A 25,120-nucleotide genomic window follows, 5' to 3' on the forward strand; every position below is an offset into this window, starting at 1 on the left:
CTAAACGTAAACCCTACCTAACCCTAAACCCTATTGAACCCTAAACCCTACATAAACCTAACCCTAATCTCTAAACCCTTCCTACTACTTAAACCCTAAACCTATCTAACCGTAAACCTACCTAACCCTAAACGTAAACCCTACCTAACCCTAAACCCTATTAAACCTTAAACCCTACCTAACCCTAACCCCAACCTAACCCTAAAACCCTACCTAAAACTTAACCCTAAACCCTACCTAACCCTAACCCTAAAAACTACCTACCCTAAACCCAACCTAACCCTAAACCCTACCTAACCCTAACCCTACATAACCCTAAACCCTACCTAACCCTAGCCCTACATAACCCTAAACCCTACTAACCTTACCTAACCTAAACCCTACCTAACCAAAAACCTTTCTAACCCTAAACCCTTTCAAGCCCTAAATCCTATCTAACCCTAAACCCTACTTACACTAAACCCTACTAACCCTAAACCCTACTAACCATAAACCCAACTAACCCTAAACCCTTTCTAACCCTAAACCCTACCTAACTTTAAACCCTACCTTACCCTAAACCCTACCTAATTCTAAACCCTACCTAACCCTAAACCCTACCTAACCCTAAACCCTACCTACCCTAAACCCTTTCGAACCCTAAACCCTACCAAACCCTAAACCCCTTCTAACCCTAAACTTGATCTAACCCTAAACCCTACCTATCCCTAAATCCTACCTAACCCTAAACCTTACCTACCGTAAACCCTTTCTGACCCTAAACCCTACCTAACCCTAAACCCCTTCTAACCCTAAACCTGATCTAACCCTAAACCCTGCCTAACCCTAAACCCTACCTAATCCTAAACCCTTTCTAGCCTTTAATCCTACTAACCCTAAACCCTACTAACCTAAACCATGCTAACCTTAAACCCTACCTAATTCAAAACCCTACCTAACCCTAACCCTACATAACCCTACACCCTACATATCTATAAACCCTACTAACCCTAAACCCTACCTAACCTAAACCCTACCTAACCCTAAACCATACTAACCTTAAACCCTACTAACCCTAAACCCTACCTAACCTTAAACCCTACCAAACCCTAAACCCTACTAACCCTAACCCTACCGAACCCTAAACCCTACCTAACCCTATCTAACCCTAAACCCTACCTACCCTACCTAACCCTAACCCTACCGAACCCTAAACCCTACCTAACCCTATCTAACCCTAAACCCTACCTACCCTACCTAACCCTAAACCCTACCTAACCCTAAACCCTAAACCCTAAACCCTCCCTAACCCTAAACCCTACCAACCCTAAACCCTACCTAACCCTAAACCCTACCTAACCTTAAACCCTACCTAACCCTAAACCCTTTCTAACCCTAAACCCTTCCTAACCCTTAACCCTGCCTAACCCTAAAAACCCTACCTAACCCTAAACCCTTTCTAGCCTTAAATCCTACTAACTCTAAACCCTACTAACCCTAAACCCTTTCTAACCCTAAACCCTACTAACTCTAAACCCTACCTAATTCTAAACCCTACCTAACCCTAACCCTACATAACCCTAAACCCTACATAACCATAAACCCTACTAACCCTAAACCCTACCTAACCTAAACCCTACTAACCCTAAACCCTACCTAACCTAAACCCTACCTAACCCTAAACCCTACCTAACCTTAAACCCTACTAACCCTAAACCCTACTAACCCTAAACCCTACCTAACCCTAAACCCTACCTAACCCTAAACCCTATCTAACCCTAAACCCTACCTACCCTAAACCCTACCTACCCTAAACCCTACCTAGCCCTAAACCCTACTAACCGTAAACCCTACCTAACCCTAAACCCTATCTAACCCTAAACCCTACTAACCCTAAACCCTACCTAACCCTACCTACTCTAAACCCTTTTTAACCCTAAACCCTTTCTAACCCTAAACCCTTCCTAACCCTAAACTCTGTCTAACCCTAAAAACCCTACCTAACCCTAAACCCTTTCTAACCCTAAACCCTACCTAACCCTAAACCCTGCTAACCATCAACCCTGCCTAAACCTAAACTTAAAATCCTACCTAAACCTAACCATAAATCCCATCTAACCCTAAAGCTCTACCAACCCTAAACACTAAAAAATAATCTCAAAACTTAAAGTTAAAAAAAACCTAAATTCTACATCTATGTAATTTGTTGTTGTGATATTCAAATAACAAATTACATAGTAGATTTTAAATCTTACATCCATTATTTTAATTGCCAAAATATTTTGAAAGTTGTATCTTATGAATAAAAAACTAGAATGAAAAACTATTATCATAAATAAATAAAGAATTTTAATGAAATTTGAAAATCTTTGAATCAATAACAATTAATTAGTAATATTTCAAAAACCCTTAAACTATTATAGCAGTAGAATCTCAAAAAAAAAAATTAAAATTCTGAAACATTTATTTGCCAATAGTCATCCTTAAATCTTTGCTCATTCAAAAAAATAATATTCTTTACATAAATTGGAAACAAGTTTTGTTTTTTTGACTAGAGACCCAAGTTTAAATTATACCACTAAAATATTTTAATATTTAATTGTTCAGAAATAACAAGTTAATGTTCTTAAAACAATAACCATCCTTAAATCTTTGTTCATTCAAAAAAATAATATTCTTTACATAAATTGGAAACAAGTTTTGTTTTTTGACTAGAGACCCAAGTTTAAATTATACCACTAAAATATTTTAATATTTAATTGTTCAGAAATATATATATTTATATATTCGAGAGTAGACAATGCATAGATGATACTAAATTGATCGCAAGAATTTTTTTTAGAAAACACAATATAACTAGTATAGTATACAAAGAACTTTTCAAAAATTTATGAAAATGTTTAAGTCCGCATCGCGGGCAAAACACCTAGTTGTAACTACAAAGAAAGCACCAGAGAATGGATGGTTTACATATAGGACAAATTATTTGCACTTAAACCACTTGATCAAGTGGAAGTAATCGTGTCATTTTTCAAATGTGCACTATGGATTCTGACGCGCATTCAAAATGAGCCAGCAAATCCCTGAGATAATTCGTTTAAGCGTCCACTGTTGTGGCTTATAAGTATTTGTTTATGCTTTAGGAATACAAATTTGTACCAAGACTAAAAAGTATATATAGATTCGTTGGGTAATATTTTGTTTGGCTTAAAAATGTTATAGCTCAAGCTAGTTCGTGTGTATACAAGTATGAAGGAAGAGTTACGGCGTCTGAAACTGTTGACTTATGCACAATACTGAAAGAATAAAATTTACATTTACTGAAAAAAGAAATTTTTTTTTTTGATGTTATCAATGTGAGAGGCTTGCTTTCTAGAACAACCAATGTTTTCTCTTTGGCTTCTGCTGAACTGGAACCGCTGCAGTCAGAAAGAAGATCATAATCAGTGTCCTCAAGCACAAAGCCACCATTTTGTTACACTTCGTAACTAGAAAGACAAACCTTGATTATCGTATAAAGAGTTATAATGCACCTCTGACCAGAAACTTAACCATAACTCTGCACCATTCCAAACATATAAAGCCACAACTTTGTAAGTGTGCATTTTCCATATGCTACTTAAGATCAAATAGCGATGAGTGAAGATGAAAAGAAATATATTATGGAGTCTCACCACGCTTAGGTGCTTGGTCTTGAGGCATAATTTCAATGAAGCAAGTGTCTCTGAAGGATGTCAGCAGGCATATCTTTGCTGCAAACTATTCAAGGGAGATGCAATGGAAAAAATTGTTAAGAAAAAGGTAAAGAAAACAGTGCCTAATGCCACAAAAGTCAGCGATTACTTTACATGCCTTCTCGAGGATGTGCTAAAGTGTTACCTATTTCATGTAACATGCATATGAAACAAAGGACATGAAGAAGACTAGATAGGGGGGAAAAAAACATCAACAGAACTAGAGCAGATGATACGAGAACAAAGGAAAGATCATTTAGGTACATTTTAACTATTAACACAAGTGCTGTGAAAACTGAGACAAAAAGGAAAATTACCCTATCTGCCGCAGCTTGTAGGGTAATATGGTCTCCCCATTCTCCAAGTCTGTCATTCATGTAATTTTGAACTTGAAACAGAAAAATTTAAAGATCAAACCAATTATGGCTTAGAGGAGAAATGAAAATAACTTACTTTGCCATCCTCTTGTAATACCGTTTGTATTTCATCGGAACATAACTTTCGTATATAGTGCGATTGTCCTTGAGCTGTAGCAACAAGACAAAAACAACAGAATAACTAGGAAATGACGTACGAAAAGGAATGTGTGCACCTAATACTGAAACAGGTACTAAATCCATTTGTTCAATTGCAACAATGGTTTAATGAAAATCTCATCGTCATAACTCATAAGACATCTAACCTGTTTAACAACTTCTCCCCTAACTTGCTTGTGGTACTCTGAAGATCGGTACAACTGGTCAGAAAGAGCTCGGAACTGAAAGACACTCAAAAAGATATGAGTATACGACTAGAGAGAGAAAAGAAAGAGATAAAGAAGATTTGTTTGAAATTTAGCCTCTATTCACCTGGCAGTTTCCATCACCAGAGACCTTCAACTCACACAAACCATAAACATTTAGCCTGCGAGGAAGATCAAACTTAAGAATTAACAATGAAAGAAAGTGTATCACAGGGGATTAATCTCAGTTTGACTTGTCTAGGAGTAAACATTATAGAATGAGTATACTAACATATCCACAACAACGAGCGAGAGTCCTCCTAGTTATGTTAAGAAAAGAGAAAGAAGAGAGGGAGCATATGGGAAAGAACCTTTGAAGAAGGCGTTGGTGATCCAAGGTGGCATCATTTAAGTTGGGAATATAAGAATTTATCCGCGGAACATGCTGCAAAACAAGAAAAGGTGTATCATAGCTATACAATAGCATTTGGTTGTAGGAAGGGGACTAGAACCAAGCTTACGGGAACGGGAGCAAGATTGGAGAGGCGTCTGCCTACTGCACCATCTAGTTTAGTGTATTCTTCAGATAACATGAGAGCAATCATCCGATCATCCTGAGTATCCGTTTGACTGCTCCAAGAGGTTGAACTCGAAGAGTCTCCCATCATGTTTTCTTGTGACGTAGTAGGTGAAACAGAGAAACTCCTTCTAGTCCTACAACAAGAAGCTGGATCACGTTATGAAGGAAATTTTCATTGATTTAAGTTATGAACATGGCCTTAGCATGAAAATTTGGAGAGATCAAGACATGATGCGAAAAGATGACACAAAGCTTGAAATTGGACAGAGAGAGACAGAGAGAGCGCAGGAAAGTGGAAATTTGTGTTACATAAAAGGAGAATGATGAAAGAAGAAAGGAGATGAAATGAATCGATTGGATCTGGGAATAAGCCAATCATCAGCCACATCGAGACGATCGGATCTAAAAGAAATGGAAAGGATAAAGATTCCAAAGAGCAGAAAAGTTGATACCTTCCGGTGCGAAGGAGACAGCAAGTTGGTGTCGACGATCTTTTTTTTTTTTTTTTTTGTGATCAACAATTGAACAAAAACAAAGTTTGGCTTTTTCTTTCACCACATTATTAAGACAATGGCAGTTGGCTGGCGGGTAACAAAACCGCGTTCTTTGTCTCTGCTACCTTTGTTTTCAGCCAAACCCAAAAGTCAAATATGTTTTATTACGTACTACTTGCATCTATAATAATCTTAACAAACTAACCTTTTTTTACCCAATATGTCAAAATAAGATTTTATTTCACACTCCTCGGCATCTGAAAATCTGAATCTTAACAACGTAAACCTTTTCTCCATATCCCCTACTCAGTATCTCAAGTCTTCGTTTCTTTCTTTGCTTTTAATACAACATACATTCGAATCCAGGCCATACATTTCAGTATCCAACCCTCCTCTTCTTGTTGCTGTGCATTTCCCTGGATGATGTCAAACTGGTAAGTTGCTTAGGTATGGCTGCTCCACAACTTTTTAAAGCCACAACCAAATCAGGGAACAGATGTCTGCTCTCCTCGTTTACAAACAAAATGGCACTGCCCTGGTCTCCCATCCTAGAGGCCCTGCCAATTACATGTATGTACTCCTTGATGGTATTAGGCATGTCAAACACGATTACCTGCCTTACTACCAACAGGTCAACTCCTCGGCCTAGAACTCCAGTTGATACAAGAAGCGGCACCTCTCCACCCAAAAACGACCCCATTACATCTCTCCTCTCCCTCATTGGCTTCTCCCCATGGATCGATAGAGCTTTTATCCCAGTCACCACAGTTATAGCATTAGCCAAGAGATCTGCTCCAGCTCTCGAACTCACATAAACAACAGCTGGGGGTTTGAAATGGTTTTGACTTGTCAGTATCTCAAAGAGCTTCTGTTTCTTTTGCTTTGCATCAACCCATATAGCCAATTGTTTGACAGCTTTGCTAGGTGTGTTGGGTTTACCTATGGACACCAAAATCATTTCCTTGGCTAGAGACCCTCCCACCTTCTCCACCTCCCTTGAGACCGTCGCTGAGAACAGCAAGACCTGCGGTTGTGATAAAGCCCTAAATATCTGCATCACCTGATCAATGAAACCTCTCTGGAGCATGCAGTCAACCTCATCCAGCACAAACATCATAACATCCTCTAGTTCAATGGTGTGCTTTGCTAGAAGGTCTACAAGCCGACCTGGGGTGCCAATAATCAACTCTACACCTTGGTGAATGCGGTAGAGTTGTCCAGACATGGGATCCCCGCCTACAACAAGTGCAGTCTTAAATGGGAGTCCCTTTCCGAGCATCTTAGCCTGAGCTTCAACTTGGACGCAGAGCTCTCTAGTTGGAGCCAAAACCAAAGCCAAGGGGTTCCTGGGGTCTGAGGAGGGATGCTCAGAGCGAAAACGTGCACAACGAGAAACAATAGGAACAAGAAAAGAAGCAGTCTTGCCGGAGCCAGTGTGAGCCGAAGCGAGCAGACTTGAGCCGCTTAAAGCAGCTGGAATTGCTTGCATCTGGATAGGGGTGGGAAAGTCATAACCAGCCGTTTCTAAATTAAGAAGAAGCTTAGGAGGAAGTCCACAAGAGGTGAAAGAGAGGACAGGAGGAGGAACTGCTGCTCCTTGGACATGAATATCAAGCTTGCTTCTAAGCCGTAGAGAATAATAATCGGTGGAAGAAGATCCAACATAGAAGCACTCATCAGTGGCAGGAAACACTCTAGTCTTCTTCAAAAGTGTTTGCTTACACTCGAGACTGCAGATGTCATCATTGGTCTCGTCACAAATGTACTCACCGTAACGACAGCAGATTACACATTTAGGCTCCCCGGGAAGAGGCGATCTTTGATCTATAGACTTTTGTTTGATACCACCATCTACACACAAAAAACAATAATAATAATAAAGCTAGGCCGATTAAACCGTGCCAAAGAGAAGATGAACGACAAGCAATCCTAAGTGAGACTAACCAGAGAGGTAAGGGACGCAGCTATCTTCGTTCATACTCTTCAGATCTATTTACTCACAGAAACCAGCTTCCGTAAGCACATACGCACGACACCAATCAGCCAAAGATAATTCAATCTAACACAAAACAAATCATCCGAGGCGAGAAATATAGACTCGCTCGCAAACACAAGGATTTTCCAATCGGTAGGGTGTGTGTGTGTGTTGATCGACGCAAGAAGAAGAAGCAAACATATATTATTGGACGCGTAGATATATTTGGAGTATACACACAAATGGGCCCTAGATATATTTGATGTATACACACAAATGGGCTTTTTACTGGGCCAGCGCTAGACAGTTTTCATCACTGCTTCCTCATTAAATCCTTAACAAATTTAGCTGCCTGGAACAAAAGAACACGGGTAGGATTAGAAAACGCCATTGTTTGTTGGCACTAAACAGTCACGTTGAGACGTACATACCTGATTAAAATGCTTCCCTTGTATATATTTATACACAAAAATCATTATTCTTCTATGTTCTATTCTATGAAGGAAACTCCACGAATGAGTGCTGAGGAATCCCTCTCCTTCTAAAACATCCTACGCGCAAGAGAGGCTCTGAAGTGAAGGGGGAGCTAGTATTTGATAAGAGCAGGGAGTGATGCATGCAGTTCTGACAAGCACTGGAACATCCAGTTCAGTAACTGTTCTCTTGGTAGCTCCAGCAAAAGTTCCGCCTGCACATATCCCATGTAAAGCCCCACAGTTTAGTTCATTGGAATAGATTACACAAATTCATGCACATGTCAATCCTACTACTAATTCACTCCTACAGTACCATTATTTGATCTCCTTCATATATCAAGGAGCTTCGGTAAACGTCACAAGTCATGGAATCTGTGATCAGCTTGAACACCTTCTTACTCATATTTGTTTTCATCACAACCATCTTCCCTGATGCATAAATTCTGTTTACTCCAAGATCAGCCGCCATTCGTCTCACATACAGCTTCTTCAAAATGATCTCCATGGAGTAAGGTTCTTTCCCATATTGGCGACGTAAGTTCTCTGTGAATTGCATGAGACTCCACATATCTTTCTCAGCTGCTTTTTCAGCTTCATTGATGATCTCCATCGGATTTTCCAGGTAATTTACATACTCGGACGGCAGCCGAGGATTTATATTTATGTCAATCTGGAATACAGAGAAGATAAAAAGAATTACAAGCCCGTTAACTGCCACAGTTCGAGGCATAACAAGTGCATTGAAGATTGAACTTCTCCCCTTACTCGTGCACAAACAACAGACACTGGAAATATCCTGATCTTGTGTCACTTCTTTTTAATCTAAATTATTTAACCGTTCTTACAAGTTCAAAATAGCAACTACCTTCACCAGATTGTATGGAACCGAAAAAATACGGAGTTCCTCCACCTAGAAACAACCAAAAAAATTGACTCATAAATCAATAACCAAGCCCAGTTAAAAACAAAAAAAAATAACAAAATGCTCATCAGTGTCATGATCAGACAGAAATATGTGGAAGGAGGCCTTAGTCATAAAGTACCTTGGATAGACTCTCAAAAAGCATTTCAAAGAAGAGATCGATGCCGACATTTCCAACATCTCCTGTCTGCTGTTCACCAAAAATTGTCCCAAAACCTCTTATACCCATGTCTTTCTCCGCAAGTTGGAAACCTTGTCCAAGCTCGCGACACTCTTCAAGAGCACTAAGCCTTTCCTGCACAGTTAGCTTGTACATTACATACCAGTCTGCAAAGGGAATAGAACAAATAAAATCACCCCCAATACCAGTGCTTGATCAGAGAGCAGTGATTTATCAGGATAAAACAGGTAGGCATGAGCTTCTTTATCAGCCCGGCCAACCCTTCCACGCAACTGTTGACAACAACCAAGAGAAGATATCTAAGAAGCTCTTTTCCAGGCTAACTGCAATAGCAATGTTTAAGAAATAACTTTGGCACCTGGTACAACTGAGCGAGCCCAAATTGTTGAACATCCTGGATGATTATGGTATTTGCATTTTGAATATCAAGTCCGCTTTCAACAATATTAGTGCATATGAGGATTTTGATCTTTCCTTGCGCAAATCTCTCCATGGTTTCCTCTAGTTGTTTTGAGTATTGCTGTGAATACATCAGCGTAGCAGGATAATCAAAGATACGGCAACATCATTTCTTAGGAGAATTTTCCATTAAATGTGATATATGTTATGAATGAGGAGCACCCAAATGTCGAGTACTGCAACAAAAGGCCATAACATACCTTCCCATGTGCCATAGCAATGTCGATATCTGGAAATGCTTCTTCAAGAAAATCCATCACTTCCTCTAGTCCTGATAAGGAAAATGAAAGTGGTAAAGCGATAATGGAAAAATGTATGGTCAAAAAGTTTTCTGATACTACTTGTGTCTAAGTTGACCAAGACCAGAGGTGGTCATACTAAGAGATACTAATATAGAGAAAGAAAACCGCTTATGGTGCATTTAACCTTTAATTCGAGGCAAGACATAGAAAACTTGGCCACCACGATTCAGTTCATTTTTTATTGCTTTGATAACCTTTTCCTTACGGAACGATGAAAGATGGGTTTTTATTGGAATCCTCTCCGGTGGAGGTGTGGAGATTAAACTAAAACAAGGGAGCAAGAAAGGGGGCATTAGTCTCTCATCATATTCTATCAGTTAGCTTATTAATGGAAACACAACCTGGCATCCCGGAATCCAGTCAAAGCTAAGTATAACGTCCTTGGTATAGGTGTTGCGGAGAGGGTAAGCACATCCACTGACGTTTTGAAAGATGCAATCTTTTCTTTCTGCTTGACCCCAAATCTCTGTAAAGTAAAAAGAGAGATTCCATTAAACAATCCAAGAATCTTACAGAGACCATCTAATATTTTTCAAGGAATTAGAACACAACCTACCTGTTCCTCATCGACGACAAGAAGGCCTAGATTGCTGTACACAACACGGCTTCCGAGAAGGGAGTGAGTACCTACAATGATATTGAGATGACCGTGTTTTATCATTTCCAAATACGTCTCCTTCTCTGCTTTGGTCTGCACAATGTCGAACATGTGACTGTGGTAAATCGCTCGTTTTGCCATAGGCAAAAAAGAAAACAGTGGTGTGAATGAATACCTGAAACCGACTTAAAAGACCGACTTTGATTTGGGGATACAAGGAAAACCGCTGAGAGATGACATCGTAATGTTGCTTGGCCAAAACAATAGTGGGTGCCAAAACCATAGCTTGTTTGCCAGCGGAGACCACACAAAAGATGGCACGTAGAGCAACCTCAGTTTTACCAAATCCAACGTCTCCACATATCAATCGGTCCATAGGCGTTTCCCTCTCAGTCAAATCCTTGTCAACATCAAGGAAAGCCTGCAAGGTAGAAGAAGTGAGGTTCAGGGGAAGGAGGAATATGAACAAGTAAAGAGAAAGCAGGAAGCAAAGACCTGCTTCTGGTCGGGTGTAGCGTTATAAGGAAATTGAGCAGCGAAATCAGCCATGACGGGGTTTTTGGGATAAGGAAATCTCTTCTGTCTAAGCCTATGAAGATAGAGCTCCATCAAGTCAACAACCATTTTCTGAATAGCGACTTTTCCTTTGGTCTTTCTTCTCTCCCAAACACTAGTGTCGCTCAGCCGACTTAAAGTCCGAGGCCGTTTGGACTCATTAGGACTGAAACACAAGACAATTATGGTATGGGCATCAACATAGAACAAGAGACCAAGAGAGGGAGGAAGAGAGTCAAAAAAACGTTACAGGTTGTATCGGTAGAGGAGACGGGAGGCCTGCTTGAGGGGAAGCTTGGCCATGCCATCAGCATACTCAATGAAGACATATTCGAGGGGCTCAGAAGAATCCTTGGGGACATCCAACTTAATTCCGACAAAACGGCCAATGCCAACCTTCTTGTGCACCACATAATCACCGGAAAGGAGAGTGTAAGGGTCAACCTTGTAGCTGAAACCACCGTCTGAGCCTGGCCTAACTCCTTTGAGCTTCTGAAGACCCCTCTCTTGTTGTTCCTTCACCATCTGAATGTACTTTTCGGCCTCCTTAGAGTCCATGGCCGGCCTAGCAGTCTCTCTCTTTCCGAGGTCGCGCCGAATCCTCTCGTTGAGGATGGAGATTGAATCGCTTTCAGCTAACTCATGCTTCTCTCTCCACCTGGTCGCTGTAGTAGGTTTTGCGGCAGTTGCGGAGAGAGAGCAAAGAGCGACTAGTGGAAGAGATGATGATGATGAGTTTCGGGGCAAGGAGGAGCGTCTGAGAGAGAAGAACCTCCGGAAGGAGCGTAGGTTGGAAACGAGGGGTGTGGTGGTAATCGAGTCGGGATTTGGGAGGAGCAAGGATGTCATCGTTAACCTCCTCAGAGCAGAGACGAAGAGGATAATGCAGAGCGAGCCAGAGAGAGAGCTTAAGATTGGTTCACACAGCGTCACGTTTTCTTTTGGAAACTGGTGGGGTCCACGTTGGGGCGAGAGAGAAACTTCATGCCGTCTAGTTCCAATACAATATATTCTTTAAAGATTTTTTTCAAATACAATACTACTAGAATACAAATACATGAAGTGCAGTGTAGTGTGTGAAACATAAGGAGTATATAAATAATAAGCATACACCACGAATGTTGCATCATCGGTGAAGATGCTACTACACTACTACTACACATGCATTCTTTTCTTTGGCTCAATCAAACATAGTAAACCAGGCCAACTTCAATGAGGCTGATGTGAGGTATGTTGAAAGCTACCGCTGGCCCTCTGCAGTTCTTCCTCAGAAACGAGTATCCTATATCAATTGTCTGCTTCTTCAACCACGACGATGATTTCCTTGCTTTCACATACGAATGACCCATTACATATGCAACCCCTGCCTCTTTCGCCCCTATCAGATCCATTAGCTCTTCCCTCACCGACCCCTCCATCCCACGACTTGCTTGTTGTGTTAACCCGAACCTCACACGCCTTCTCCTCACTTGCCCCCCCTGCTGATACTCTTCCTCGTACACTGATCGCAAACTCTGCAAGGTCATAGATTTACTGCTTTGTCTCCCCGTCTCATCATACTCCTCTACCTCTGAAACCGTCAGGATAGAGTTTGAGAGAATAGTCTTGTGGCTACTTAACACGGCCATTCTCCCATCATATGACTGGGACTCGGAAGCCGAGGATTGGAGGTCCCCTGCTTCCATTTGGATGAACTCCGCTATGCTCTGTATCAACTGATTCTCAAAGTCCCCGTCCTCCCGTTGAATGTCTTTGTACCCATACCTCACTATGCACCTGTACATACGATAAGGCTTTGGGCAAACACGGCCAACGAGGAAGCGTTCTTCAGGAAGTACATGCGGCACTGGCACTGATTTCACACAAACAAACACCACAACTTTATGGAATGCCGGGATGTTGGTGACAAAGTGTGAGAAAATTGCAGGAACTCCAGTTGCAAGTTCTGAGTATACAAGTCCTATTCCGGGCACACGGACGATACCAAGACTAGGTCCTAGTCCCAGCAACCACTTCAGTGAAACTTTGTTATGAAGATCAAAGCTGTATTTCCTGCGACTACCATAGTGCCACACATACATAGCGGTCATAAATATGAAAGCGAGCACCAAAGATACCCAACCACCCTGTGGAAGTTTCATGAGCGCCGCTGAGAGATAGGCACCTTCGATTATCCATAGCGTTCCTAGGAACAACGCCGCCAGAAAACAACTCTTCCCCCACACCACGACTATGACAAGAGCCATGAGAAACGTTGTGATGAACATTACCATCATGCAGGCGAGTCCTGTTAGTAACGAGAAAATCACCATCAGGTCCTGGAGAGGGAAAAAAAAAAAAATAGACTCCAGTGAATAGAAAGTCTACCGTAGGCATTTCCAATCAAAGTTGTGTCCCGGAAACCTATAGTTATTGCAAGAGTCAGGATCATCAGGATCCAGTTGATCTCCGGGATATACATATGTCCATGTTTTGAAGTATGGACTACTTTGACTCGTGGGAAGCATCCAAGAGCATGGCATTGTTTGATTATTGAAAATGTGGCGGTTATCACAGCCTGACTGCCAACGATGGCTGCAAGTGTAGCAATAACAAATACAGGCCAGAAAACAGGATCTGCATAAAGCATATAAGTTTGGCATTACGTAAATGAAACAAGTGAAGTTCAAAAACTGCTGTGCGAGTAAACAAACCTGGGACTGAACTGTAAAAACTGTTGGGAATAGACCCGAGGTTCTTTGATAAGAAAGCTGCCTGGCCCATGTATTGTACAACCAGACATGGGTACACAAGAAAGGCGAAAGCAAGCTGCACAGAACAAAAAGAAGTAAAATGTAACAAACAAGGCTGCGAAACCAGAATGTACATATGATGAAGGATGACTAGCAAGGCTGAGAACTCATGGGTCAAAGAACTGATGTACAGAACGTCCACTTACTCTGATTGAGACCGACGTGAAATGGCCAAGATTTGAAAACATAGCTTCAGTACCTGATGAGATGAGACAGTGATAATCAATTTAGTGAAGAAATATTTTATGGTTATGTCTGGATCCAGAAAAGTACCTGTTACAGAAAGAAAAACCCCTCCAAGAGAAATCCAGCCATCTTGACCAGTCACTCTGAAAAATTTGATGATATAAAGCGGGGAAATTGCATAGATTATCTTCGGATTCCAGTGTATGATGTTGTAAAAACCGATGAAGAGGATTGAAATAAGCCAGATGATCACAATTGGTGCAAACATAAAAGCCACCCTGTGAGTACCAGAGTGTTGGAAAGCAAACAATCCAACTAGTATGACACAGGCAAGAAGCAGAAGTTCGCCTGCAGTGGTTAAAGAGAAAACCTTCATACTCCAAAACAAAACACCGAACCAAAAAGAAAGTCCAAAAGATGTAATCGAACAATTGATGCAAGAACATGGTGGAAGCAATAAGCATCATATACCGTCAGTTGATATCTTCTCTGTAGCTTGCAAACCTGACATGGAAGACAGAACTGCAAGAAAGCATAGGAGCCATTTATAGTCCCGGTCCAAAAATAGAAAAATAAATAAGACTAGTCTCGGAGAAGGAGGTTTGAGCTGAAAGAAGTGAAGGATAACAGCTCCAGCTCCAACTCCGAATGTAAAATAAAGGAATACTTTACCAGATATTGCTGGAGTCAAAACCCCGTTTCCTATGACCATAGCAGCAGCAGAAAGTACAAGAAGCAGCAACACAGTCCTCAGCCTTTTGTGCTTCTCAAATATTCTTTTAAAGTGAGAGGAAGTTGCAGTATCAGTGGAGGGATCAGACTTGTAAGATGAGAGCTCTTCGTCAGCAGCTTGCTGGTTGGGAAGTAAGCTAAGCTTAGCATGCCTACAAAGCAGCGAATAGAGAGCAAATGTTCCGCCTGGAGAGAGCAAAAAGAAAACATTCTTAAAAAGAAGGCAGAAGAGGAAAGAAGTTAGCAAAAAAAAAAAAAGAGAGTGAACCTTGTCCATTGTCATGGGCATTGAGTAATACAAGAAGGTACTTGAGAAGGGGAATCAGCGTGAGGGTCCAGAAAATCAAAGAGAAGACACCGAATACGGCTTCCTCGTCGTGATGCTGCTTATGCAACTTGCCGATAAATGTGTTAGGAAACACATAGAGAGGAGATGTACAGAGGTCACCGTAGACAACACCAAAGCTCTGGTAGGCCAAAATCAAATTCCCCGCCCACGAAAGCTGAATGGAGGAGGAGTTAACAATTCAGTAAGCCGGAAAACAGAGAAAACAAGAAACAATATGTGAGAGTGGCCAGAAGAGCCTAAAATGTAAAGCATACCATATGGTGTGCTTGGTTTGAACTAGGTACTAGCAAGCGTAAAATGTTACTTTATGTTTGTGGTCGATTGGTTCATTTCCCCCACACAATCTTAGGATTTATCGAGAGAGATAGCATGAACTGTACAAGTGAAGGGAACTAACCTGAGAAGGATTCCTAGGCGGAGAGACTCCAGAATAATACTCCATAGCTTTTGTCTGAAAGAAGAATCTCAGAGAATCAGGTTCGATCTCTCCTTCCTACCTTATCTATTTAGACAGCCGATGACTTCTAATTATTTTACTTTATCATAGAGATAGCAAATTAATTTTAGAATCTAATCATTTTTCCTTGGGAAGTGAAACAGTGAACAAAACAAAATATTGGGAGATTAATGTGGTTTTAGATTATTTACCGTATATTGATTGATTGGGTTTGTGCGGAAGCACGCACACAAAGGCAATTTTTTCACTTGCCATCACAAGTAGCTTTCCCACTCCATTTATGAATCAAGTTTGTTATTCTTCGTCTCTTCTTTCTAGATGCCGCACTGCCTTTCCTTCAACCAAGCCTCTCCCGGCGACGACCCTCTTCCTCATCCATCATCATCTCTAGGTAATACCCCGCTTCTTCTTTTTTTTTTTTAATAATTCCGCAGGCACACCACCTGTTTGTTGAAATGCCTAAACGAGTTTCGTCTTTGGCTGGCTTTGTACAGACAGCCTGCCCTCAAACAATGCATCCAATCCGTCGCCTACCTTTAATCTCAGCCGCGAGCTGGCTCACGCTTTTCAGACCCCATCCTACCACGACATACGTTCACTGGTTCACGTGGTTGACCCCCCTGCTCATCTTCCCATCCAACCCGACATCAATGATCGGACCGAGCTGCTTCTCTCTCAAGTTCTTCAACCAAACAATGAATGCGTCCAAGAAGCTCTTAGCCACGCCAAGCCTACTACACTCACCCATCTCATCTCCACTTACTTTCAACACAGCGAAAGTGCCACGCGCCTTTGCTTGAATCTTTACCAAAGCGTACACACCGCTCGCCACCTCTACACACCCCTCTTTGACCTCTTCCACATCTTCCCCGTTGATTCCCACGCCATTGACGAGTCCCTCTGTAACTTGGCATTCGACGTCTTCCTCAAGCTCGACACTTTTGAAAACCCTTTCTCGTCTCCTGAATCTCACAGCTTCCGAGACACTCAACTATGCTTCTCCCAGCTGAAGCACAAGCTGGACACCCGTCTCCGTAAGTCTAGGTCACGGGTCCGCCTCATCCACCATGCCACAGCTGGTTCTCCTCTTATATCTTGTTGCTCCTGTTGTTGTTTCGGTGGTTGCTGCTTCTGCCTCTCATGCACTTCCCTACCCTTGTTGTTTGCAGGTCCCCTGTGCAGTCCTTACCTCCCTCACAGTTTCAAGAAGAAGGAGTTGACTAACATTTCTCAGCTCAATGCTGCTGCCAAGGGTACTTTTGTGCTCAACAAAGATCTCGACACCATTGACCGTCTTGTCTCCCGCCTCCACACGGGGATTGAATACGACAAGCTTTTCATTCGACTTGGATTGGAGAGGGGGAGGGACGTTTATTCAGTTCAGGAGATTTTGAAACAGCTTCACAAGACCCACCTTAACCTCACTCATCAACTCAAGGATCTTGAGGATCATATATGCCTTTGGTTCACCAACGTTAACAAAGCTAGATCGTTGCTCCTTCAAGAAATCCATCTTTCCCGAATATAAGCTCCCCACTCTCTCTCTCTCTCTCTCTATCAGTTTTCCGTGCTTGTAAGTTAGCCATGGTATTCTTTAGAGTTTAGAGAGGAACAAAAATATTGCCAGCTCTAGTCAAAAAATTAATCAAGATTTCATGGTAGGCTGCTTTTTTTGGAAAATCATAATATCATATATCTGGATAATTAGACGAGCTACATCAGTGTTTTTTCTTTTGCTTAAGTACATATGCATTTGTTTCAATCTGATGAAGTTAATAAATGCTTAGTCTTAATTGACAGTAGGTCTTCATCGTGAGATTAGTTGCACTTGTTTGGGATGCAATCTATTTGTTGAGGTTATTTAGGATTCATTAGTCGACCCACTTGTCTTTGGTTCTTACAGTAATCTGAGCTTGTGGAGGTTGCCAAAAGTGAATATATACACAGCTATCTGTAGCTGAGAATAGAGACTTTCTTTGGTCTGCCTTAACAATAGTTTTATATTGGATGACATCACCATATCAGACATTCAAGAAGGGTGACGCCCTGTTTGGACAAGCTTCTCCGTGATGGGCTCTATGATCTTGTTGGCTCTGCTTCAGCACCCATGCAGTAGTATAGTCGAATGGTGTCTTGGGCAACGAGCCCCTAACTTATGGGCTATGTAGTCCACATCAAAGTTACTTACACCTCTCACCAAAGCCTTTTAATTAGTAGAGGTTTTTTTTTTGGACTTTGGAGGATAATATGCGTTGGAATATTCCCAAAGATAGAGCTCGGAAAGAAAAGGTGTCAACATCGTATCAATTGCAAGCAACCAGGAAAGAGAGAGTCGAATATCCAAAAGGGATAATTTGACTGTTATTAGGAACGGAGCCGAATGATGACGTGGTGATCCTCAAGGAATATTCCAAGATCCCATCTTCGTCTTTCTTCTTTTTATCATATAGTATCTATATTAACTAACCCTCACCCAAAGTCCGTCTCTGAACCCATCCAACAAATCTGCTCCCTAGCTCCTCTTTTGATCTCTATACATAAATAAAAATGTCTCTGAAAGCAATTCATGTAACGGAAGTGCCTAGCCTCGACAACTTCCATGAGAATCCCTCCCTCTGCGCTTCTCGTTTCTCGCCTGGTGGTCTAAGCTCTTTCAAGATCCCAAAGTTTCTGGTTGTGGGACATAGAGGTCACGGCATGAACATGTTGCAGTCGCCTGATCCAAGGTTCTCTGCCCTCAAGGAAAACTCCATCCTCTCCTTCAGTGCTGCTTCAAAACTCCCTCTCGACTTTATCGAATTCGATGTTCAGGTTTCTTTCTTTCTTTCTCATGTTTGGTTCGGTGTCGGCTCGCTGCTTCTTTTTCCTTTTTTTTCCTCCACGTGACCGCCGCCTGCCATAGCACGTGGGGGTTTATTCGTTGACTTTTGTTCTTCTTTTTTTTTTTGATAAAAAAAAATTACTAAAGACATTTTCATCAAACGCAGGTCACCAGAGATGGCTACCCAGTCATTTTCCACGACGACTTCATCTACTCGGAAGATAACGTAAGTCGCCGTTTTAGTAGCTTTTATGTATTATGGATTCTTTACGCCCTGAGATTATAACAAGAAATATAATGAATGGAACAGGGAGTGGTCTACGAGAAGAGGGTCACGGAGGTTAGCTTGTCCGAGTTCATGTCCTACGGTCCACAGAAAGAAACAGCAAAGAGCGGTAAGCCATTGCTGAGGAAGTCAAAGGAAGGGAAGATCCTCAAGTGGTGCGTCCAACGAGACGACTCTCTCTGTACTCTCCAGGAGGCTTTTGAGAAAGTTGAGCCCAAGCTGGGTTTCAACATCGAGCTCAAGCTTGACGACAACCTTGTCTATTCCTCCGACCACCTCTCCCGTCTTCTCCTCCCGATCTTGCAGGTACTAATACTTGACTGTGAATGTCATTAGGTTGGTTTGGCTTCAATTGCCTACTCACTGGGGTTTGCAAACGAATGTGACAGGTGGTGTGTGATTATGGAAAAGACAGACCCATCATCTTCTCCAGCTTTCACCCTGATGCTGCCCTCCTCGCCAGGAAGTTGCAGAGCATCTACCCTGTAAGTAGCCTTCATCTTTGTTTGATCCAAAAAGCTTAGAAACTTTCCACTCAACTTATGTGCCTTGGGATGGAAAAAAAAAACAGGTATTCTTCTTGACAAACGGAGGAACAGAGATGTACTACGACGTGAGAAGGAACTCACTGGAGGAAGCAATCAAAGTATGTGTAGAGGGAGGCCTCCAAGGGATTGTCTCGGAGGTTAAGGGTGTTTTCAGGAACCCAGCTGCCGTCAACAGGATAAAAGAATCCAAACTCTCTCTGATGACATACGGGAAGCTCAACAACGTCGTCGAGGCTGTGTATATGCAGCATTTGATGGGAATAGAAGGAGTCATAGTGGATCATGTGGAAGAGATGACAGAGGCTGTGAGGGAGATGATGAAGCCATCCAATAGAGATGCTCATGATACTAAGCCAAAGCCAAACTTCTCTGAGAGAGAGCTCTCCTTTCTTCTCAAGCTCATTCCTGAGTTGATTCAACACTGAACTCTTAACTCAGTTAGTTACATATTAGGGATATGTTGTTTTCCCAAAAACTTGGGTATATGAGAAATCTGACGATGTATGTGAGCCCAAATGTTATAGATTGATATCAGTACTACCATCACCGAATTACACTTTTGATTGATAAATCTAATTGTGTAAATATGTTCAAAAGGGAAAAGTGGGGACTTGGGTGAGGAGACCGTGCTTCAGGTGATAGTGGAGACGAGACAAGAGAGGTCTGTAAGGATCTTCCTCCCTTCTCTGCTTCACAAACTCTATGCATCTCTCAACCTCCTTCTTCACCTCGGCGTACACTTCCTTTGCCTTCTCTCTGTCCCTTAATTCTTCCTCTCCCGTCTCTATCACTTTCCCAAAGTAGTAATAGTATCTCCCAGGACACTTGGGTATCACTCCTGGCATGTGGAAATCTTGGTTACCCTCTTCTCCTTCTACGCTTCCCCTTTGAAACACACCACACATGGCATACGTCACACACCAACAACACCCATTTTTACAGTAAATTAAAATTACCAACGTACGCTGCTCTCTAATTCACATTACCTCACCTCCGGGCCTTCCGCTGTCACTCTTTTTAGCACTTCTCTAACAATCGGAACTTTTATCTGGTCATTGTAGTCCACAACTACCTGCATTCGTCACACCAGCTATATATTATTGCACATGGTTGGGCACTAAAATGTGATGTGCTTACTTTTAAGAAATCATCTTCTCCAACCCCACAAAAGGGAACTATTTTGGCTCCAAATTTGGCTGCCGCTCTCACAAACTCCGGTTTCTCTGGCCACATCAGCTTGTATTCTTCTCCCTGTTATTGACTAAATTGTGATGACTTGTTTTCACCACTACAACAAACGATAGCAGCAATACAACACAATGATGATATCTTGAAACTATCCTCAGATGTCCAAAGTATCTGCTTTCATTTATGTGACTCAATGAGTGGAAAACTAGTCACCTTGCGGTGTAGAGCTTCGCGTATGCCTCCTGGAAACAACAGAATATGGGATTTTGCAGACAAGAGATTATGAAGGTGGGTGGCTGAGATGGGCACCGACCCCATCATTCTGAGTGTGTCGTAACCAGACACATCAGGTAACAATCCATCTCTCATTCTTGTAAACATCATCGGATGCACAAGAGGCCGCAAATTGATGTTCCTCTCGTGAACAAATTGACCTGGGAGTGATATTTTGTCACTCGCCAGTAGCATATGATTTCCCACTAGTAGTACAGGTCCTTCCGATGGTATTCCCCCAAGCCCCCTCACCACTTTCCCATCTACTGTAGTCGACAGAAACACAGGGCCCATGATCACCTCAAGGAGCCTATCTCGTTACAAACAGAAAAAAGCAAAGATTAAGTAATGCAAGAAATTTTAAGTCATTATATGTATGTGTAGGTAGGAACCTGTTGACGCCATAACATTTGTTAAATTCAGAGAAGGTTGGTGGGATGAAGTCGGAGATGTAATCCTGATGACGCCCACGCCGGTAAAAAGAAGTGGCCTTAATGATACTGACCAGATCAATGCCGTCCTCCTGTCATATCCAACAGCAAAAGGAGATGTTCACGAAGCATTTTATGAGTGAGATAATATTCAGTATTTGGCCATTGTATTCGAATGAAAGCAGCAGAGCATACCAGAAAAAGGCAATGACCGTTCTCTTTGAAGGAACGGACTTCACATTTAGGCAGCTTTTTGCGAAGTCGTTTGCCTTCACATGTACTGGGTAATATATGGTCATTTCCGCTGTGGTTGGCAAACAAGTTAGCTCAACCTACTTGATATACTCCGGTGGAAGTCCCAACGAATATTATAGGGAACAGATATTACAAACCTTGATAGAATTAGAGTCTGAGCTTGTACTAGATGAAGATGGGCATTGGCAAAAAGAGAAGCGGAATCAAGCAACTTGAGCTTCCACAAAAGTGTTTCTCTCCCAAATGTATCAGCCAGGATCTGCATAGGCAGCAGATTGTTAACCATTTTGACAAGATTGGAAAACGAACGAACTACCATAAAATGAGTTTTTCACCTACAGATGTGAATGTCGATGCTGTCACCAAATCTTGATAAATGTTTGCAGCTGTTTCGTTCTCCGGAAGTCCCCTGACCCAGTGAGCAATCATTCTTTTTAAAGGGCCACCTTGAAATTACAGTAGAACTTAAAAACCATGTCTTAAATGACCAAAACTCACATGTTAACATGAATCAAAGTATACACTTGAACCAAATTTTGATCGGAGTTTCTGGAGATGCATAGACTATATATATATATATATATATATATATATTGTGGCATGATATTAAGTCAAGGAAAGGGCTCATTTGTTTCCAAAATATGTGAAGGGGTAAATTTAAGAAAACCTGGAATCAAGCTTAAGACAGAAGGAAAAGCAAGATCAAGTTGGTGAGGCAAGAGTTTGAGCAGGGGAGAAAGATGTTGCAGCGAAGAGTTTCCAAATGAGGTAGCTGCAAATGCAATAGAAGAGATGGTGAGACTACTTTTCAAGGTCAGAAAGTCAGTTGAGTATATAATGCAGCCACTAAAGTCATACGCATTAACAGTAGGCATAAAACCATGTAAGGAAATGTATGAGGTCAAACAGAAACAGACAGCGAGTAGAGTGAGATTGACAAATGAAAGGAAGGCTAACATAGGTCACCTGGATTAGAAAGAATCAAGAGAAGATCAATATGAGGATTGCAGGAAGCAATGGCAAGTGCAATGCAGGCACCGAGAGATTCTCCAACAAGATAAATGGGTTTACCAGGTGACCGCTGACTTTCAGATTTAACAGTTGTTTCGACCATGCGGACAAGATCTAAAGCATTCAGTAAGTGTAAGAGAAAGAGAAAGAGAAACTAACTATCATCACCAAAAAATAATGTAGAGAGAAAGCAATACCTGGGAATGCAGTACGATTACTGGGTGGAATGTGAAAGCACCAGATATCAAACATCCTTGGAAAAAGAAAAGCACAATTAACCTAATCGAGAAATCCAAAAAGAAGAATCGATAGAAAGGGCGGGGGGGGGGGGGCACTCACTGTCCAAGTTTATGGTGCTGTCTCATTAGGCCGAGTCCATTTCCGTCGATACCTACACCACTAGTAGTCAGTTTCTGAATCAGAGCTAAAAGCAATTGCACATTTTCCCTCGACTAACCAGGTAGGAAGAGAAGGAGCGGGGCGCGGTCACATCGAGCCTTGCTTTCGAGGGGAGAGAACCAGCGAGAGGGGCTGTTTTCTTCGGGTCTGATGAATTCCCTAGCCGCCTCGAGGTAGTCCCTGAAGCTCTTAGCCGACCGCTGCTCCGAGCTAAAAGCGGTGACAGAAACGGAGACTCGGGGTAGGGCTACTCCTCCAACAGAAAGCTTGTGCTTCTCTCCGATGCGTAAGCCGACGGCAGATAGCACATGTAATCCAGTGGCCGCCATGGGAAGAAGAAGAAGAAGAAGCTAGTCTCCATTTGTACCACCAACAGACTCTTTTCTTTTTTCCTTTCTGTTTTCCAGGAGGCGTAACGAAGATCTCATGACTCAACGGTCTCTCCATCTCTTACGGCCACACGCACGTGCGCCAAGGCCTAATATGAGTGATGCAGCAGGCCTTTAGGCCCAATTAATAATACTCTAGTGGGCTTGTTTTGTTAAATTCTAATCATAATAAATAAACATGCAATTTATCTGACCCCACAAAACAAAAGGGAAATTTAATGGACCCTTCCAGGCCCAACCCTTCTGTAAAGGGCTCTTCTCCTAAACCCTTTGTGTGTCTCGATCTCGCTCTATTCCCTTGTCACCGCCGCCGTCGCTTCCGGTGAGTCATCTCACTCTCTTTCTCTCTCTTGCGCAGATGCAAATAGCTGCAGACTTTCTATATTGATTAAGTTTTTAAAGGATGAATGTGCCTTTCTGTATTGATTTTAGGATCGTAGTTCTGAAGAAACTTATTCCTGCAGCAGAATAACGATGGCCACTCAAGCTGCCTCATTCAGTGGCAGCCTAAAGGTAACAAACAAACAAACAAAGAGCTGACTTCTTCCATAAATTTCAGTTTCAGTAGAGGCCTTCTTTCTTGTTTATTAGTTACATTTCGTTTATACTTCATTCATATGCAACAAAGTTGATCAAAATAGGACCTTTGGCTATGCATTGATCTTGAATATTTTGCCAGAAAGCTGTGGCGGGTATAAAGCGTATCAATCTCGACGGTCTTCGTTGGCGAGTTTTTGATGCCAAAGGCCAGGTCTCTTTATTGTGTTAAAACATTCATTACAGGGCTTCCCCTAATACTAGGATCTCATTTCTCATTTTCATACATTAGGTTCTGGGTAGACTAGCATCTCAGATATCAACTGTGCTTCAAGCCAAAGATAAGCCTACTTATTGTCCCAACCGCGATGATGGGGATATTTGCATTGTTCTCAATGCTAAGGATATCGGCATCACTGGAAGAAAGCTCACTGACAAGTTCTACCGCTGGCATACTGGGCAAGTTCCCACCCTACCTTCTTCTTTTTTTCCTATAGATATATCTTCTTCGCCTGCTTGCAAGATAGGGATTCATCATGATTTTTATTTTATTTAAATATTAATCCCTCTTTGCTTTGTTTGTTTACAGGTACGTTGGACACCTGAAAGAACGCAGTCTGAAAGATCAGATGGCCAAAGACCCCACCGAGGTCATCCGCAAGGCTGTCTGGCGCATGCTTCCAACTAACAATTTGCGTGATGTGAGTACTACACTCTCTAATGTTGTGTCTGAAACGTTTTACTAGTTCCCTGTCTCTTTCTTTTCTTAAATACTGTAGAATCCCTCATGAGTCAGCGTTTGAGATCCTTTGTTTTTTCTTTGGTGGGATAATATTTCCATACATTATCATTTCCAGCTTGCCTGTTTGGTTATTTGTTGCTAGTCTCTGTTCCTAGATAAATTAGCTTGCAATGTTCAGGATTTGTTCCTTGCCAACAACAATGTGCTGAGTTTTTTTCATGTGGGTTTGTTTTTATAGGACAGAGATCGGAAGCTGAGGATATTTGAAGGCAGTGAGCATCCTTTTGGGGACAAGCCACTCGAGCCATTCGTGATGCCTCCTCGTACAGTGAGAGAGATGCGACCGCGCGCAAGGCGAGCAATGATCCGTGCCCAGAAGAAGGCAGAGCAGGCAGAAAATGGTGGAGCAGAGGTAAAGAAAGGCAAGAAGAGGGCTCCTTCTCAAGTGTAACTGCCTAGAAGAAAAGCTTCACACATGTGATAACGCAGGCGTGGTGGATAACGTTTTTTTTGTTTGTTGAGTGCCAGACAATAGACACGGTCCTACCATGAAGCGAAACCCGTTCTTCCTTATACATGCATGGTCTCGTTTCTGGTTCAACTGTTAGGCATGTGGGGAACGCATCAATTATGTGAAATTTACGAAAGGACAAAGATTTCATAAGAGTGGCGATAATAAACATAAACATGAACATACATGTTTCTCTTTTCTTCTCCAACAAGACAAAAACACGTCTAGTCCTAAGAA

The 25,120-nt window shown here is 41.9% G+C and overlaps 8 protein-coding genes across 19 annotated transcripts; 3 read left to right on the forward strand and 5 right to left on the reverse strand.

Moving 5' to 3' along the window:
• Window positions 1-3,135: 3,135 nt before the first annotated feature.
• Window positions 3,136-5,629, reverse strand: LOC103849869 (OVARIAN TUMOR DOMAIN-containing deubiquitinating enzyme 12). 3 transcript variants are annotated; one of them, XM_033285195.1, is made up of 10 exons: window positions 5,324-5,460; window positions 4,956-5,148; window positions 4,806-4,879; window positions 4,562-4,616; window positions 4,396-4,470; window positions 4,167-4,240; window positions 4,031-4,079; window positions 3,654-3,738; window positions 3,482-3,538; window positions 3,136-3,398 (listed from the first exon to the last, which is right to left on the reverse strand). In XM_033285195.1, coding segments are annotated over exons 1-10 (711 nt in total). In that variant the 5' UTR covers window positions 5,326-5,460; the 3' UTR covers window positions 3,136-3,351. The 3 variants fall into 3 exon arrangements, with proteins under 3 accessions (XP_033141086.1, XP_033141083.1, XP_033141089.1); XM_033285192.1 differs by having other exon boundaries at window positions 5,243-5,451; XM_033285198.1 differs by lacking the exon at window positions 5,324-5,460 and adding an exon at window positions 5,467-5,629 and having other exon boundaries at window positions 3,152-3,398.
• On the reverse strand, window positions 5,507-7,691 carry LOC103849866 (DEAD-box ATP-dependent RNA helicase 41). 2 transcript variants are annotated; one of them, XR_001957140.2, is made up of 3 exons: window positions 7,453-7,691; window positions 5,714-7,359; window positions 5,507-5,633 (listed from the first exon to the last, which is right to left on the reverse strand). XR_001957140.2 is itself a non-coding variant. In XM_009126579.3 (2 exons), exons 1-2 carry the CDS (start codon window positions 7,484-7,486, stop codon window positions 5,885-5,887), a joined length of 1,509 nt encoding a protein of 502 aa, XP_009124827.1. In that variant the 5' UTR covers window positions 7,487-7,691; the 3' UTR covers window positions 5,604-5,884. The 2 variants fall into 2 exon arrangements, 1 of the variants encoding a protein (XP_009124827.1); XM_009126579.3 differs by having other exon boundaries at window positions 5,604-7,359.
• Window positions 7,669-11,901, reverse strand: LOC103849865 (ATP-dependent DNA helicase At3g02060, chloroplastic). Of its 2 annotated transcripts, XR_004455375.1 has the most exons (14): window positions 11,227-11,901; window positions 10,917-11,142; window positions 10,597-10,842; window positions 10,380-10,514; window positions 10,165-10,289; window positions 9,948-10,087; window positions 9,722-9,792; window positions 9,421-9,582; window positions 9,248-9,334; window positions 9,003-9,176; window positions 8,825-8,869; window positions 8,273-8,629; window positions 7,915-8,171; window positions 7,669-7,835 (listed from the first exon to the last, which is right to left on the reverse strand). XR_004455375.1 is itself a non-coding variant. In XM_009126578.3 (13 exons), exons 1-13 carry the CDS (start codon window positions 11,823-11,825, stop codon window positions 8,070-8,072), a joined length of 2,469 nt encoding a protein of 822 aa, XP_009124826.1. In that variant the 5' UTR covers window positions 11,826-11,901; the 3' UTR covers window positions 7,912-8,069. The 2 variants fall into 2 exon arrangements, 1 of the variants encoding a protein (XP_009124826.1); XM_009126578.3 differs by lacking the exon at window positions 7,669-7,835 and having other exon boundaries at window positions 7,912-8,171.
• Window positions 11,902-11,961: 60 nt separating this feature from the next.
• LOC103849860 (potassium transporter 4) lies at window positions 11,962-15,889 on the reverse strand. Its single transcript, XM_009126572.3, has 10 exons — window positions 15,684-15,889; window positions 15,433-15,486; window positions 14,955-15,189; window positions 14,627-14,872; window positions 14,426-14,476; window positions 14,042-14,302; window positions 13,915-13,967; window positions 13,670-13,784; window positions 13,344-13,592; window positions 11,962-13,263 (listed from the first exon to the last, which is right to left on the reverse strand). Exons 2-10 carry the CDS (start codon window positions 15,475-15,477, stop codon window positions 12,161-12,163), a joined length of 2,358 nt encoding a protein of 785 aa, XP_009124820.1. The 5' UTR covers window positions 15,478-15,486; window positions 15,684-15,889; the 3' UTR covers window positions 11,962-12,160.
• Window positions 15,250-17,308, forward strand: LOC103849861 (UPF0496 protein At3g19330). The gene is made up of 4 exons (XM_009126573.3): window positions 15,250-15,512; window positions 15,811-15,883; window positions 15,987-16,571; window positions 16,662-17,308. Exons 2-4 carry the CDS (start codon window positions 15,811-15,813, stop codon window positions 17,018-17,020), a joined length of 1,017 nt encoding a protein of 338 aa, XP_009124821.1. The 5' UTR covers window positions 15,250-15,512; the 3' UTR covers window positions 17,021-17,308.
• Window positions 17,309-17,544: 236 nt separating this feature from the next.
• Window positions 17,545-19,693, forward strand: LOC103849862 (glycerophosphodiester phosphodiesterase GDPD1, chloroplastic). Its single transcript, XM_009126574.3, has 5 exons — window positions 17,545-18,303; window positions 18,480-18,539; window positions 18,624-18,905; window positions 18,989-19,084; window positions 19,171-19,693. Exons 1-5 carry the CDS (start codon window positions 18,040-18,042, stop codon window positions 19,570-19,572), a joined length of 1,104 nt encoding a protein of 367 aa, XP_009124822.1. The 5' UTR covers window positions 17,545-18,039; the 3' UTR covers window positions 19,573-19,693.
• On the reverse strand, window positions 19,611-23,282 carry LOC103849863 (acyltransferase-like protein At3g26840, chloroplastic). Of its 8 annotated transcripts, none has more exons than XM_009126575.3 (13): window positions 22,763-23,282; window positions 22,645-22,696; window positions 22,503-22,558; window positions 22,261-22,419; window positions 21,962-22,066; window positions 21,634-21,740; window positions 21,432-21,553; window positions 21,235-21,343; window positions 21,001-21,131; window positions 20,549-20,918; window positions 20,285-20,398; window positions 20,134-20,219; window positions 19,611-20,032 (listed from the first exon to the last, which is right to left on the reverse strand). In XM_009126575.3, exons 1-13 carry the CDS (start codon window positions 23,031-23,033, stop codon window positions 19,738-19,740), a joined length of 1,977 nt encoding a protein of 658 aa, XP_009124823.1. In that variant the 5' UTR covers window positions 23,034-23,282; the 3' UTR covers window positions 19,611-19,737. The 8 variants fall into 8 exon arrangements, 6 of the variants coding, with proteins under 6 accessions (XP_009124823.1, XP_033140983.1, XP_033140984.1 ...); XM_033285092.1 differs by having other exon boundaries at window positions 19,654-20,032; window positions 20,134-20,215; window positions 20,281-20,398; XM_009126576.3 differs by having other exon boundaries at window positions 19,767-20,032; window positions 20,139-20,219.
• A 24-nt stretch (window positions 23,283-23,306) lies between these two features.
• On the forward strand, window positions 23,307-25,083 carry LOC103849859 (50S ribosomal protein L13). Its single transcript, XM_009126571.3, has 6 exons — window positions 23,307-23,415; window positions 23,526-23,606; window positions 23,773-23,844; window positions 23,923-24,089; window positions 24,220-24,331; window positions 24,611-25,083. The coding sequence occupies exons 2-6, from the start codon at window positions 23,568-23,570 to the stop codon at window positions 24,821-24,823; spliced, it is 603 nt and encodes a 200-aa protein (XP_009124819.1). The 5' UTR covers window positions 23,307-23,415; window positions 23,526-23,567; the 3' UTR covers window positions 24,824-25,083.
• The last annotated feature ends 37 nt before the right edge of the window (window positions 25,084-25,120 follow it).

The sequence above is a fragment of the Brassica rapa genome, chromosome A01 (genome assembly GCF_000309985.2).
Source record: "Brassica rapa cultivar Chiifu-401-42 chromosome A01, CAAS_Brap_v3.01, whole genome shotgun sequence".
Classification (NCBI taxonomy): domain Eukaryota; kingdom Viridiplantae; phylum Streptophyta; class Magnoliopsida; order Brassicales; family Brassicaceae; genus Brassica; species Brassica rapa.

What these genes read in the sequence shown, in the direction of transcription:
- LOC103849859 (XM_009126571.3), top strand. Translation starts at nt 23,568, where the DNA reads ATGGCCACTCAAGCTGCCTCATTCAGTGGCAGCCTAAAG. An exon ending in CATTCAGTGGCAGCCTAAAG is followed by an intron (nt 23,607 to 23,772) that starts GTAACAAACAAA and finishes ATATTTTGCCAG; the next exon opens with AAAGCTGTGGCGGGTATAAA. An exon ending in TTTTTGATGCCAAAGGCCAG is followed by an intron (nt 23,845 to 23,922) that starts GTCTCTTTATTG and finishes TTCATACATTAG; the next exon opens with GTTCTGGGTAGACTAGCATC.
- LOC103849862 (XM_009126574.3), top strand. Translation starts at nt 18,040, where the DNA reads ATGTCTCTGAAAGCAATTCATGTAACGGAAGTGCCTAGCCTCGACAAC. An exon ending in TTATCGAATTCGATGTTCAG is followed by an intron (nt 18,304 to 18,479) that starts GTTTCTTTCTTT and finishes CATCAAACGCAG; the next exon opens with GTCACCAGAGATGGCTACCC. An exon ending in TCATCTACTCGGAAGATAAC is followed by an intron (nt 18,540 to 18,623) that starts GTAAGTCGCCGT and finishes TGAATGGAACAG; the next exon opens with GGAGTGGTCTACGAGAAGAG.
- LOC103849863 (XM_009126575.3), bottom strand. Translation starts at nt 23,033, where the DNA reads ATGGCGGCCACTGGATTACATGTGCTATCTGCCGTCGGCTTACGCATC. An exon ending in TGTCTTAAGCTTGATTCCAG is followed by an intron (nt 21,741 to 21,961) that starts GTTTTCTTAAAT and finishes TGTAATTTCAAG; the next exon opens with GTGGCCCTTTAAAAAGAATG. An exon ending in GCGGAAGGCCCGGAGGTGAG is followed by an intron (nt 20,033 to 20,133) that starts GTAATGTGAATT and finishes TGTGTTTCAAAG; the next exon opens with GGGAAGCGTAGAAGGAGAAG.
- LOC103849860 (XM_009126572.3), bottom strand. Translation starts at nt 15,477, where the DNA reads ATGGAGTATTATTCTGGAGTCTCTCCGCCTAGGAATCCTTCTCAG. An exon ending in TGCCCATGACAATGGACAAG is followed by an intron (nt 14,873 to 14,954) that starts GTTCACTCTCTT and finishes TGCTCTCTCCAG; the next exon opens with GCGGAACATTTGCTCTCTAT. An exon ending in GGTTTTTCTTTCTGTAACAG is followed by an intron (nt 13,968 to 14,041) that starts GTACTTTTCTGG and finishes TCATCTCATCAG; the next exon opens with GTACTGAAGCTATGTTTTCA.
- LOC103849869 (XM_033285195.1), bottom strand. An exon ending in GGGGAGAAGTTGTTAAACAG is followed by an intron (nt 4,241 to 4,395) that starts GTTAGATGTCTT and finishes TTGTTGCTACAG; the next exon opens with CTCAAGGACAATCGCACTAT. An exon ending in CTCTTTATACGATAATCAAG is followed by an intron (nt 3,399 to 3,481) that starts GTTTGTCTTTCT and finishes TTCTGACTGCAG; the next exon opens with CGGTTCCAGTTCAGCAGAAG.
- LOC103849865 (XM_009126578.3), bottom strand. Translation starts at nt 11,825, where the DNA reads ATGACATCCTTGCTCCTCCCAAATCCCGACTCGATTACCACCACACCC. An exon ending in TGTCTTGCCTCGAATTAAAG is followed by an intron (nt 9,793 to 9,947) that starts GTTAAATGCACC and finishes TTTCCTTATCAG; the next exon opens with GACTAGAGGAAGTGATGGAT. An exon ending in TTCCATACAATCTGGTGAAG is followed by an intron (nt 8,630 to 8,824) that starts GTAGTTGCTATT and finishes TCTGTATTCCAG; the next exon opens with ATTGACATAAATATAAATCC.
- LOC103849861 (XM_009126573.3), top strand. Translation starts at nt 15,811, where the DNA reads ATGCCGCACTGCCTTTCCTTCAACCAAGCCTCTCCCGGCGACGACCCT. An exon ending in TCATCCATCATCATCTCTAG is followed by an intron (nt 15,884 to 15,986) that starts GTAATACCCCGC and finishes GGCTTTGTACAG; the next exon opens with ACAGCCTGCCCTCAAACAAT. An exon ending in CATCCACCATGCCACAGCTG is followed by an intron (nt 16,572 to 16,661) that starts GTTCTCCTCTTA and finishes TGTTGTTTGCAG; the next exon opens with GTCCCCTGTGCAGTCCTTAC.
- LOC103849866 (XM_009126579.3), bottom strand. Translation starts at nt 7,486, where the DNA reads ATGAACGAAGATAGCTGCGTCCCTTACCTCTCTG. An exon ending in CTGCGTCCCTTACCTCTCTG is followed by an intron (nt 7,360 to 7,452) that starts GTTAGTCTCACT and finishes TTTTGTGTGTAG; the next exon opens with ATGGTGGTATCAAACAAAAG.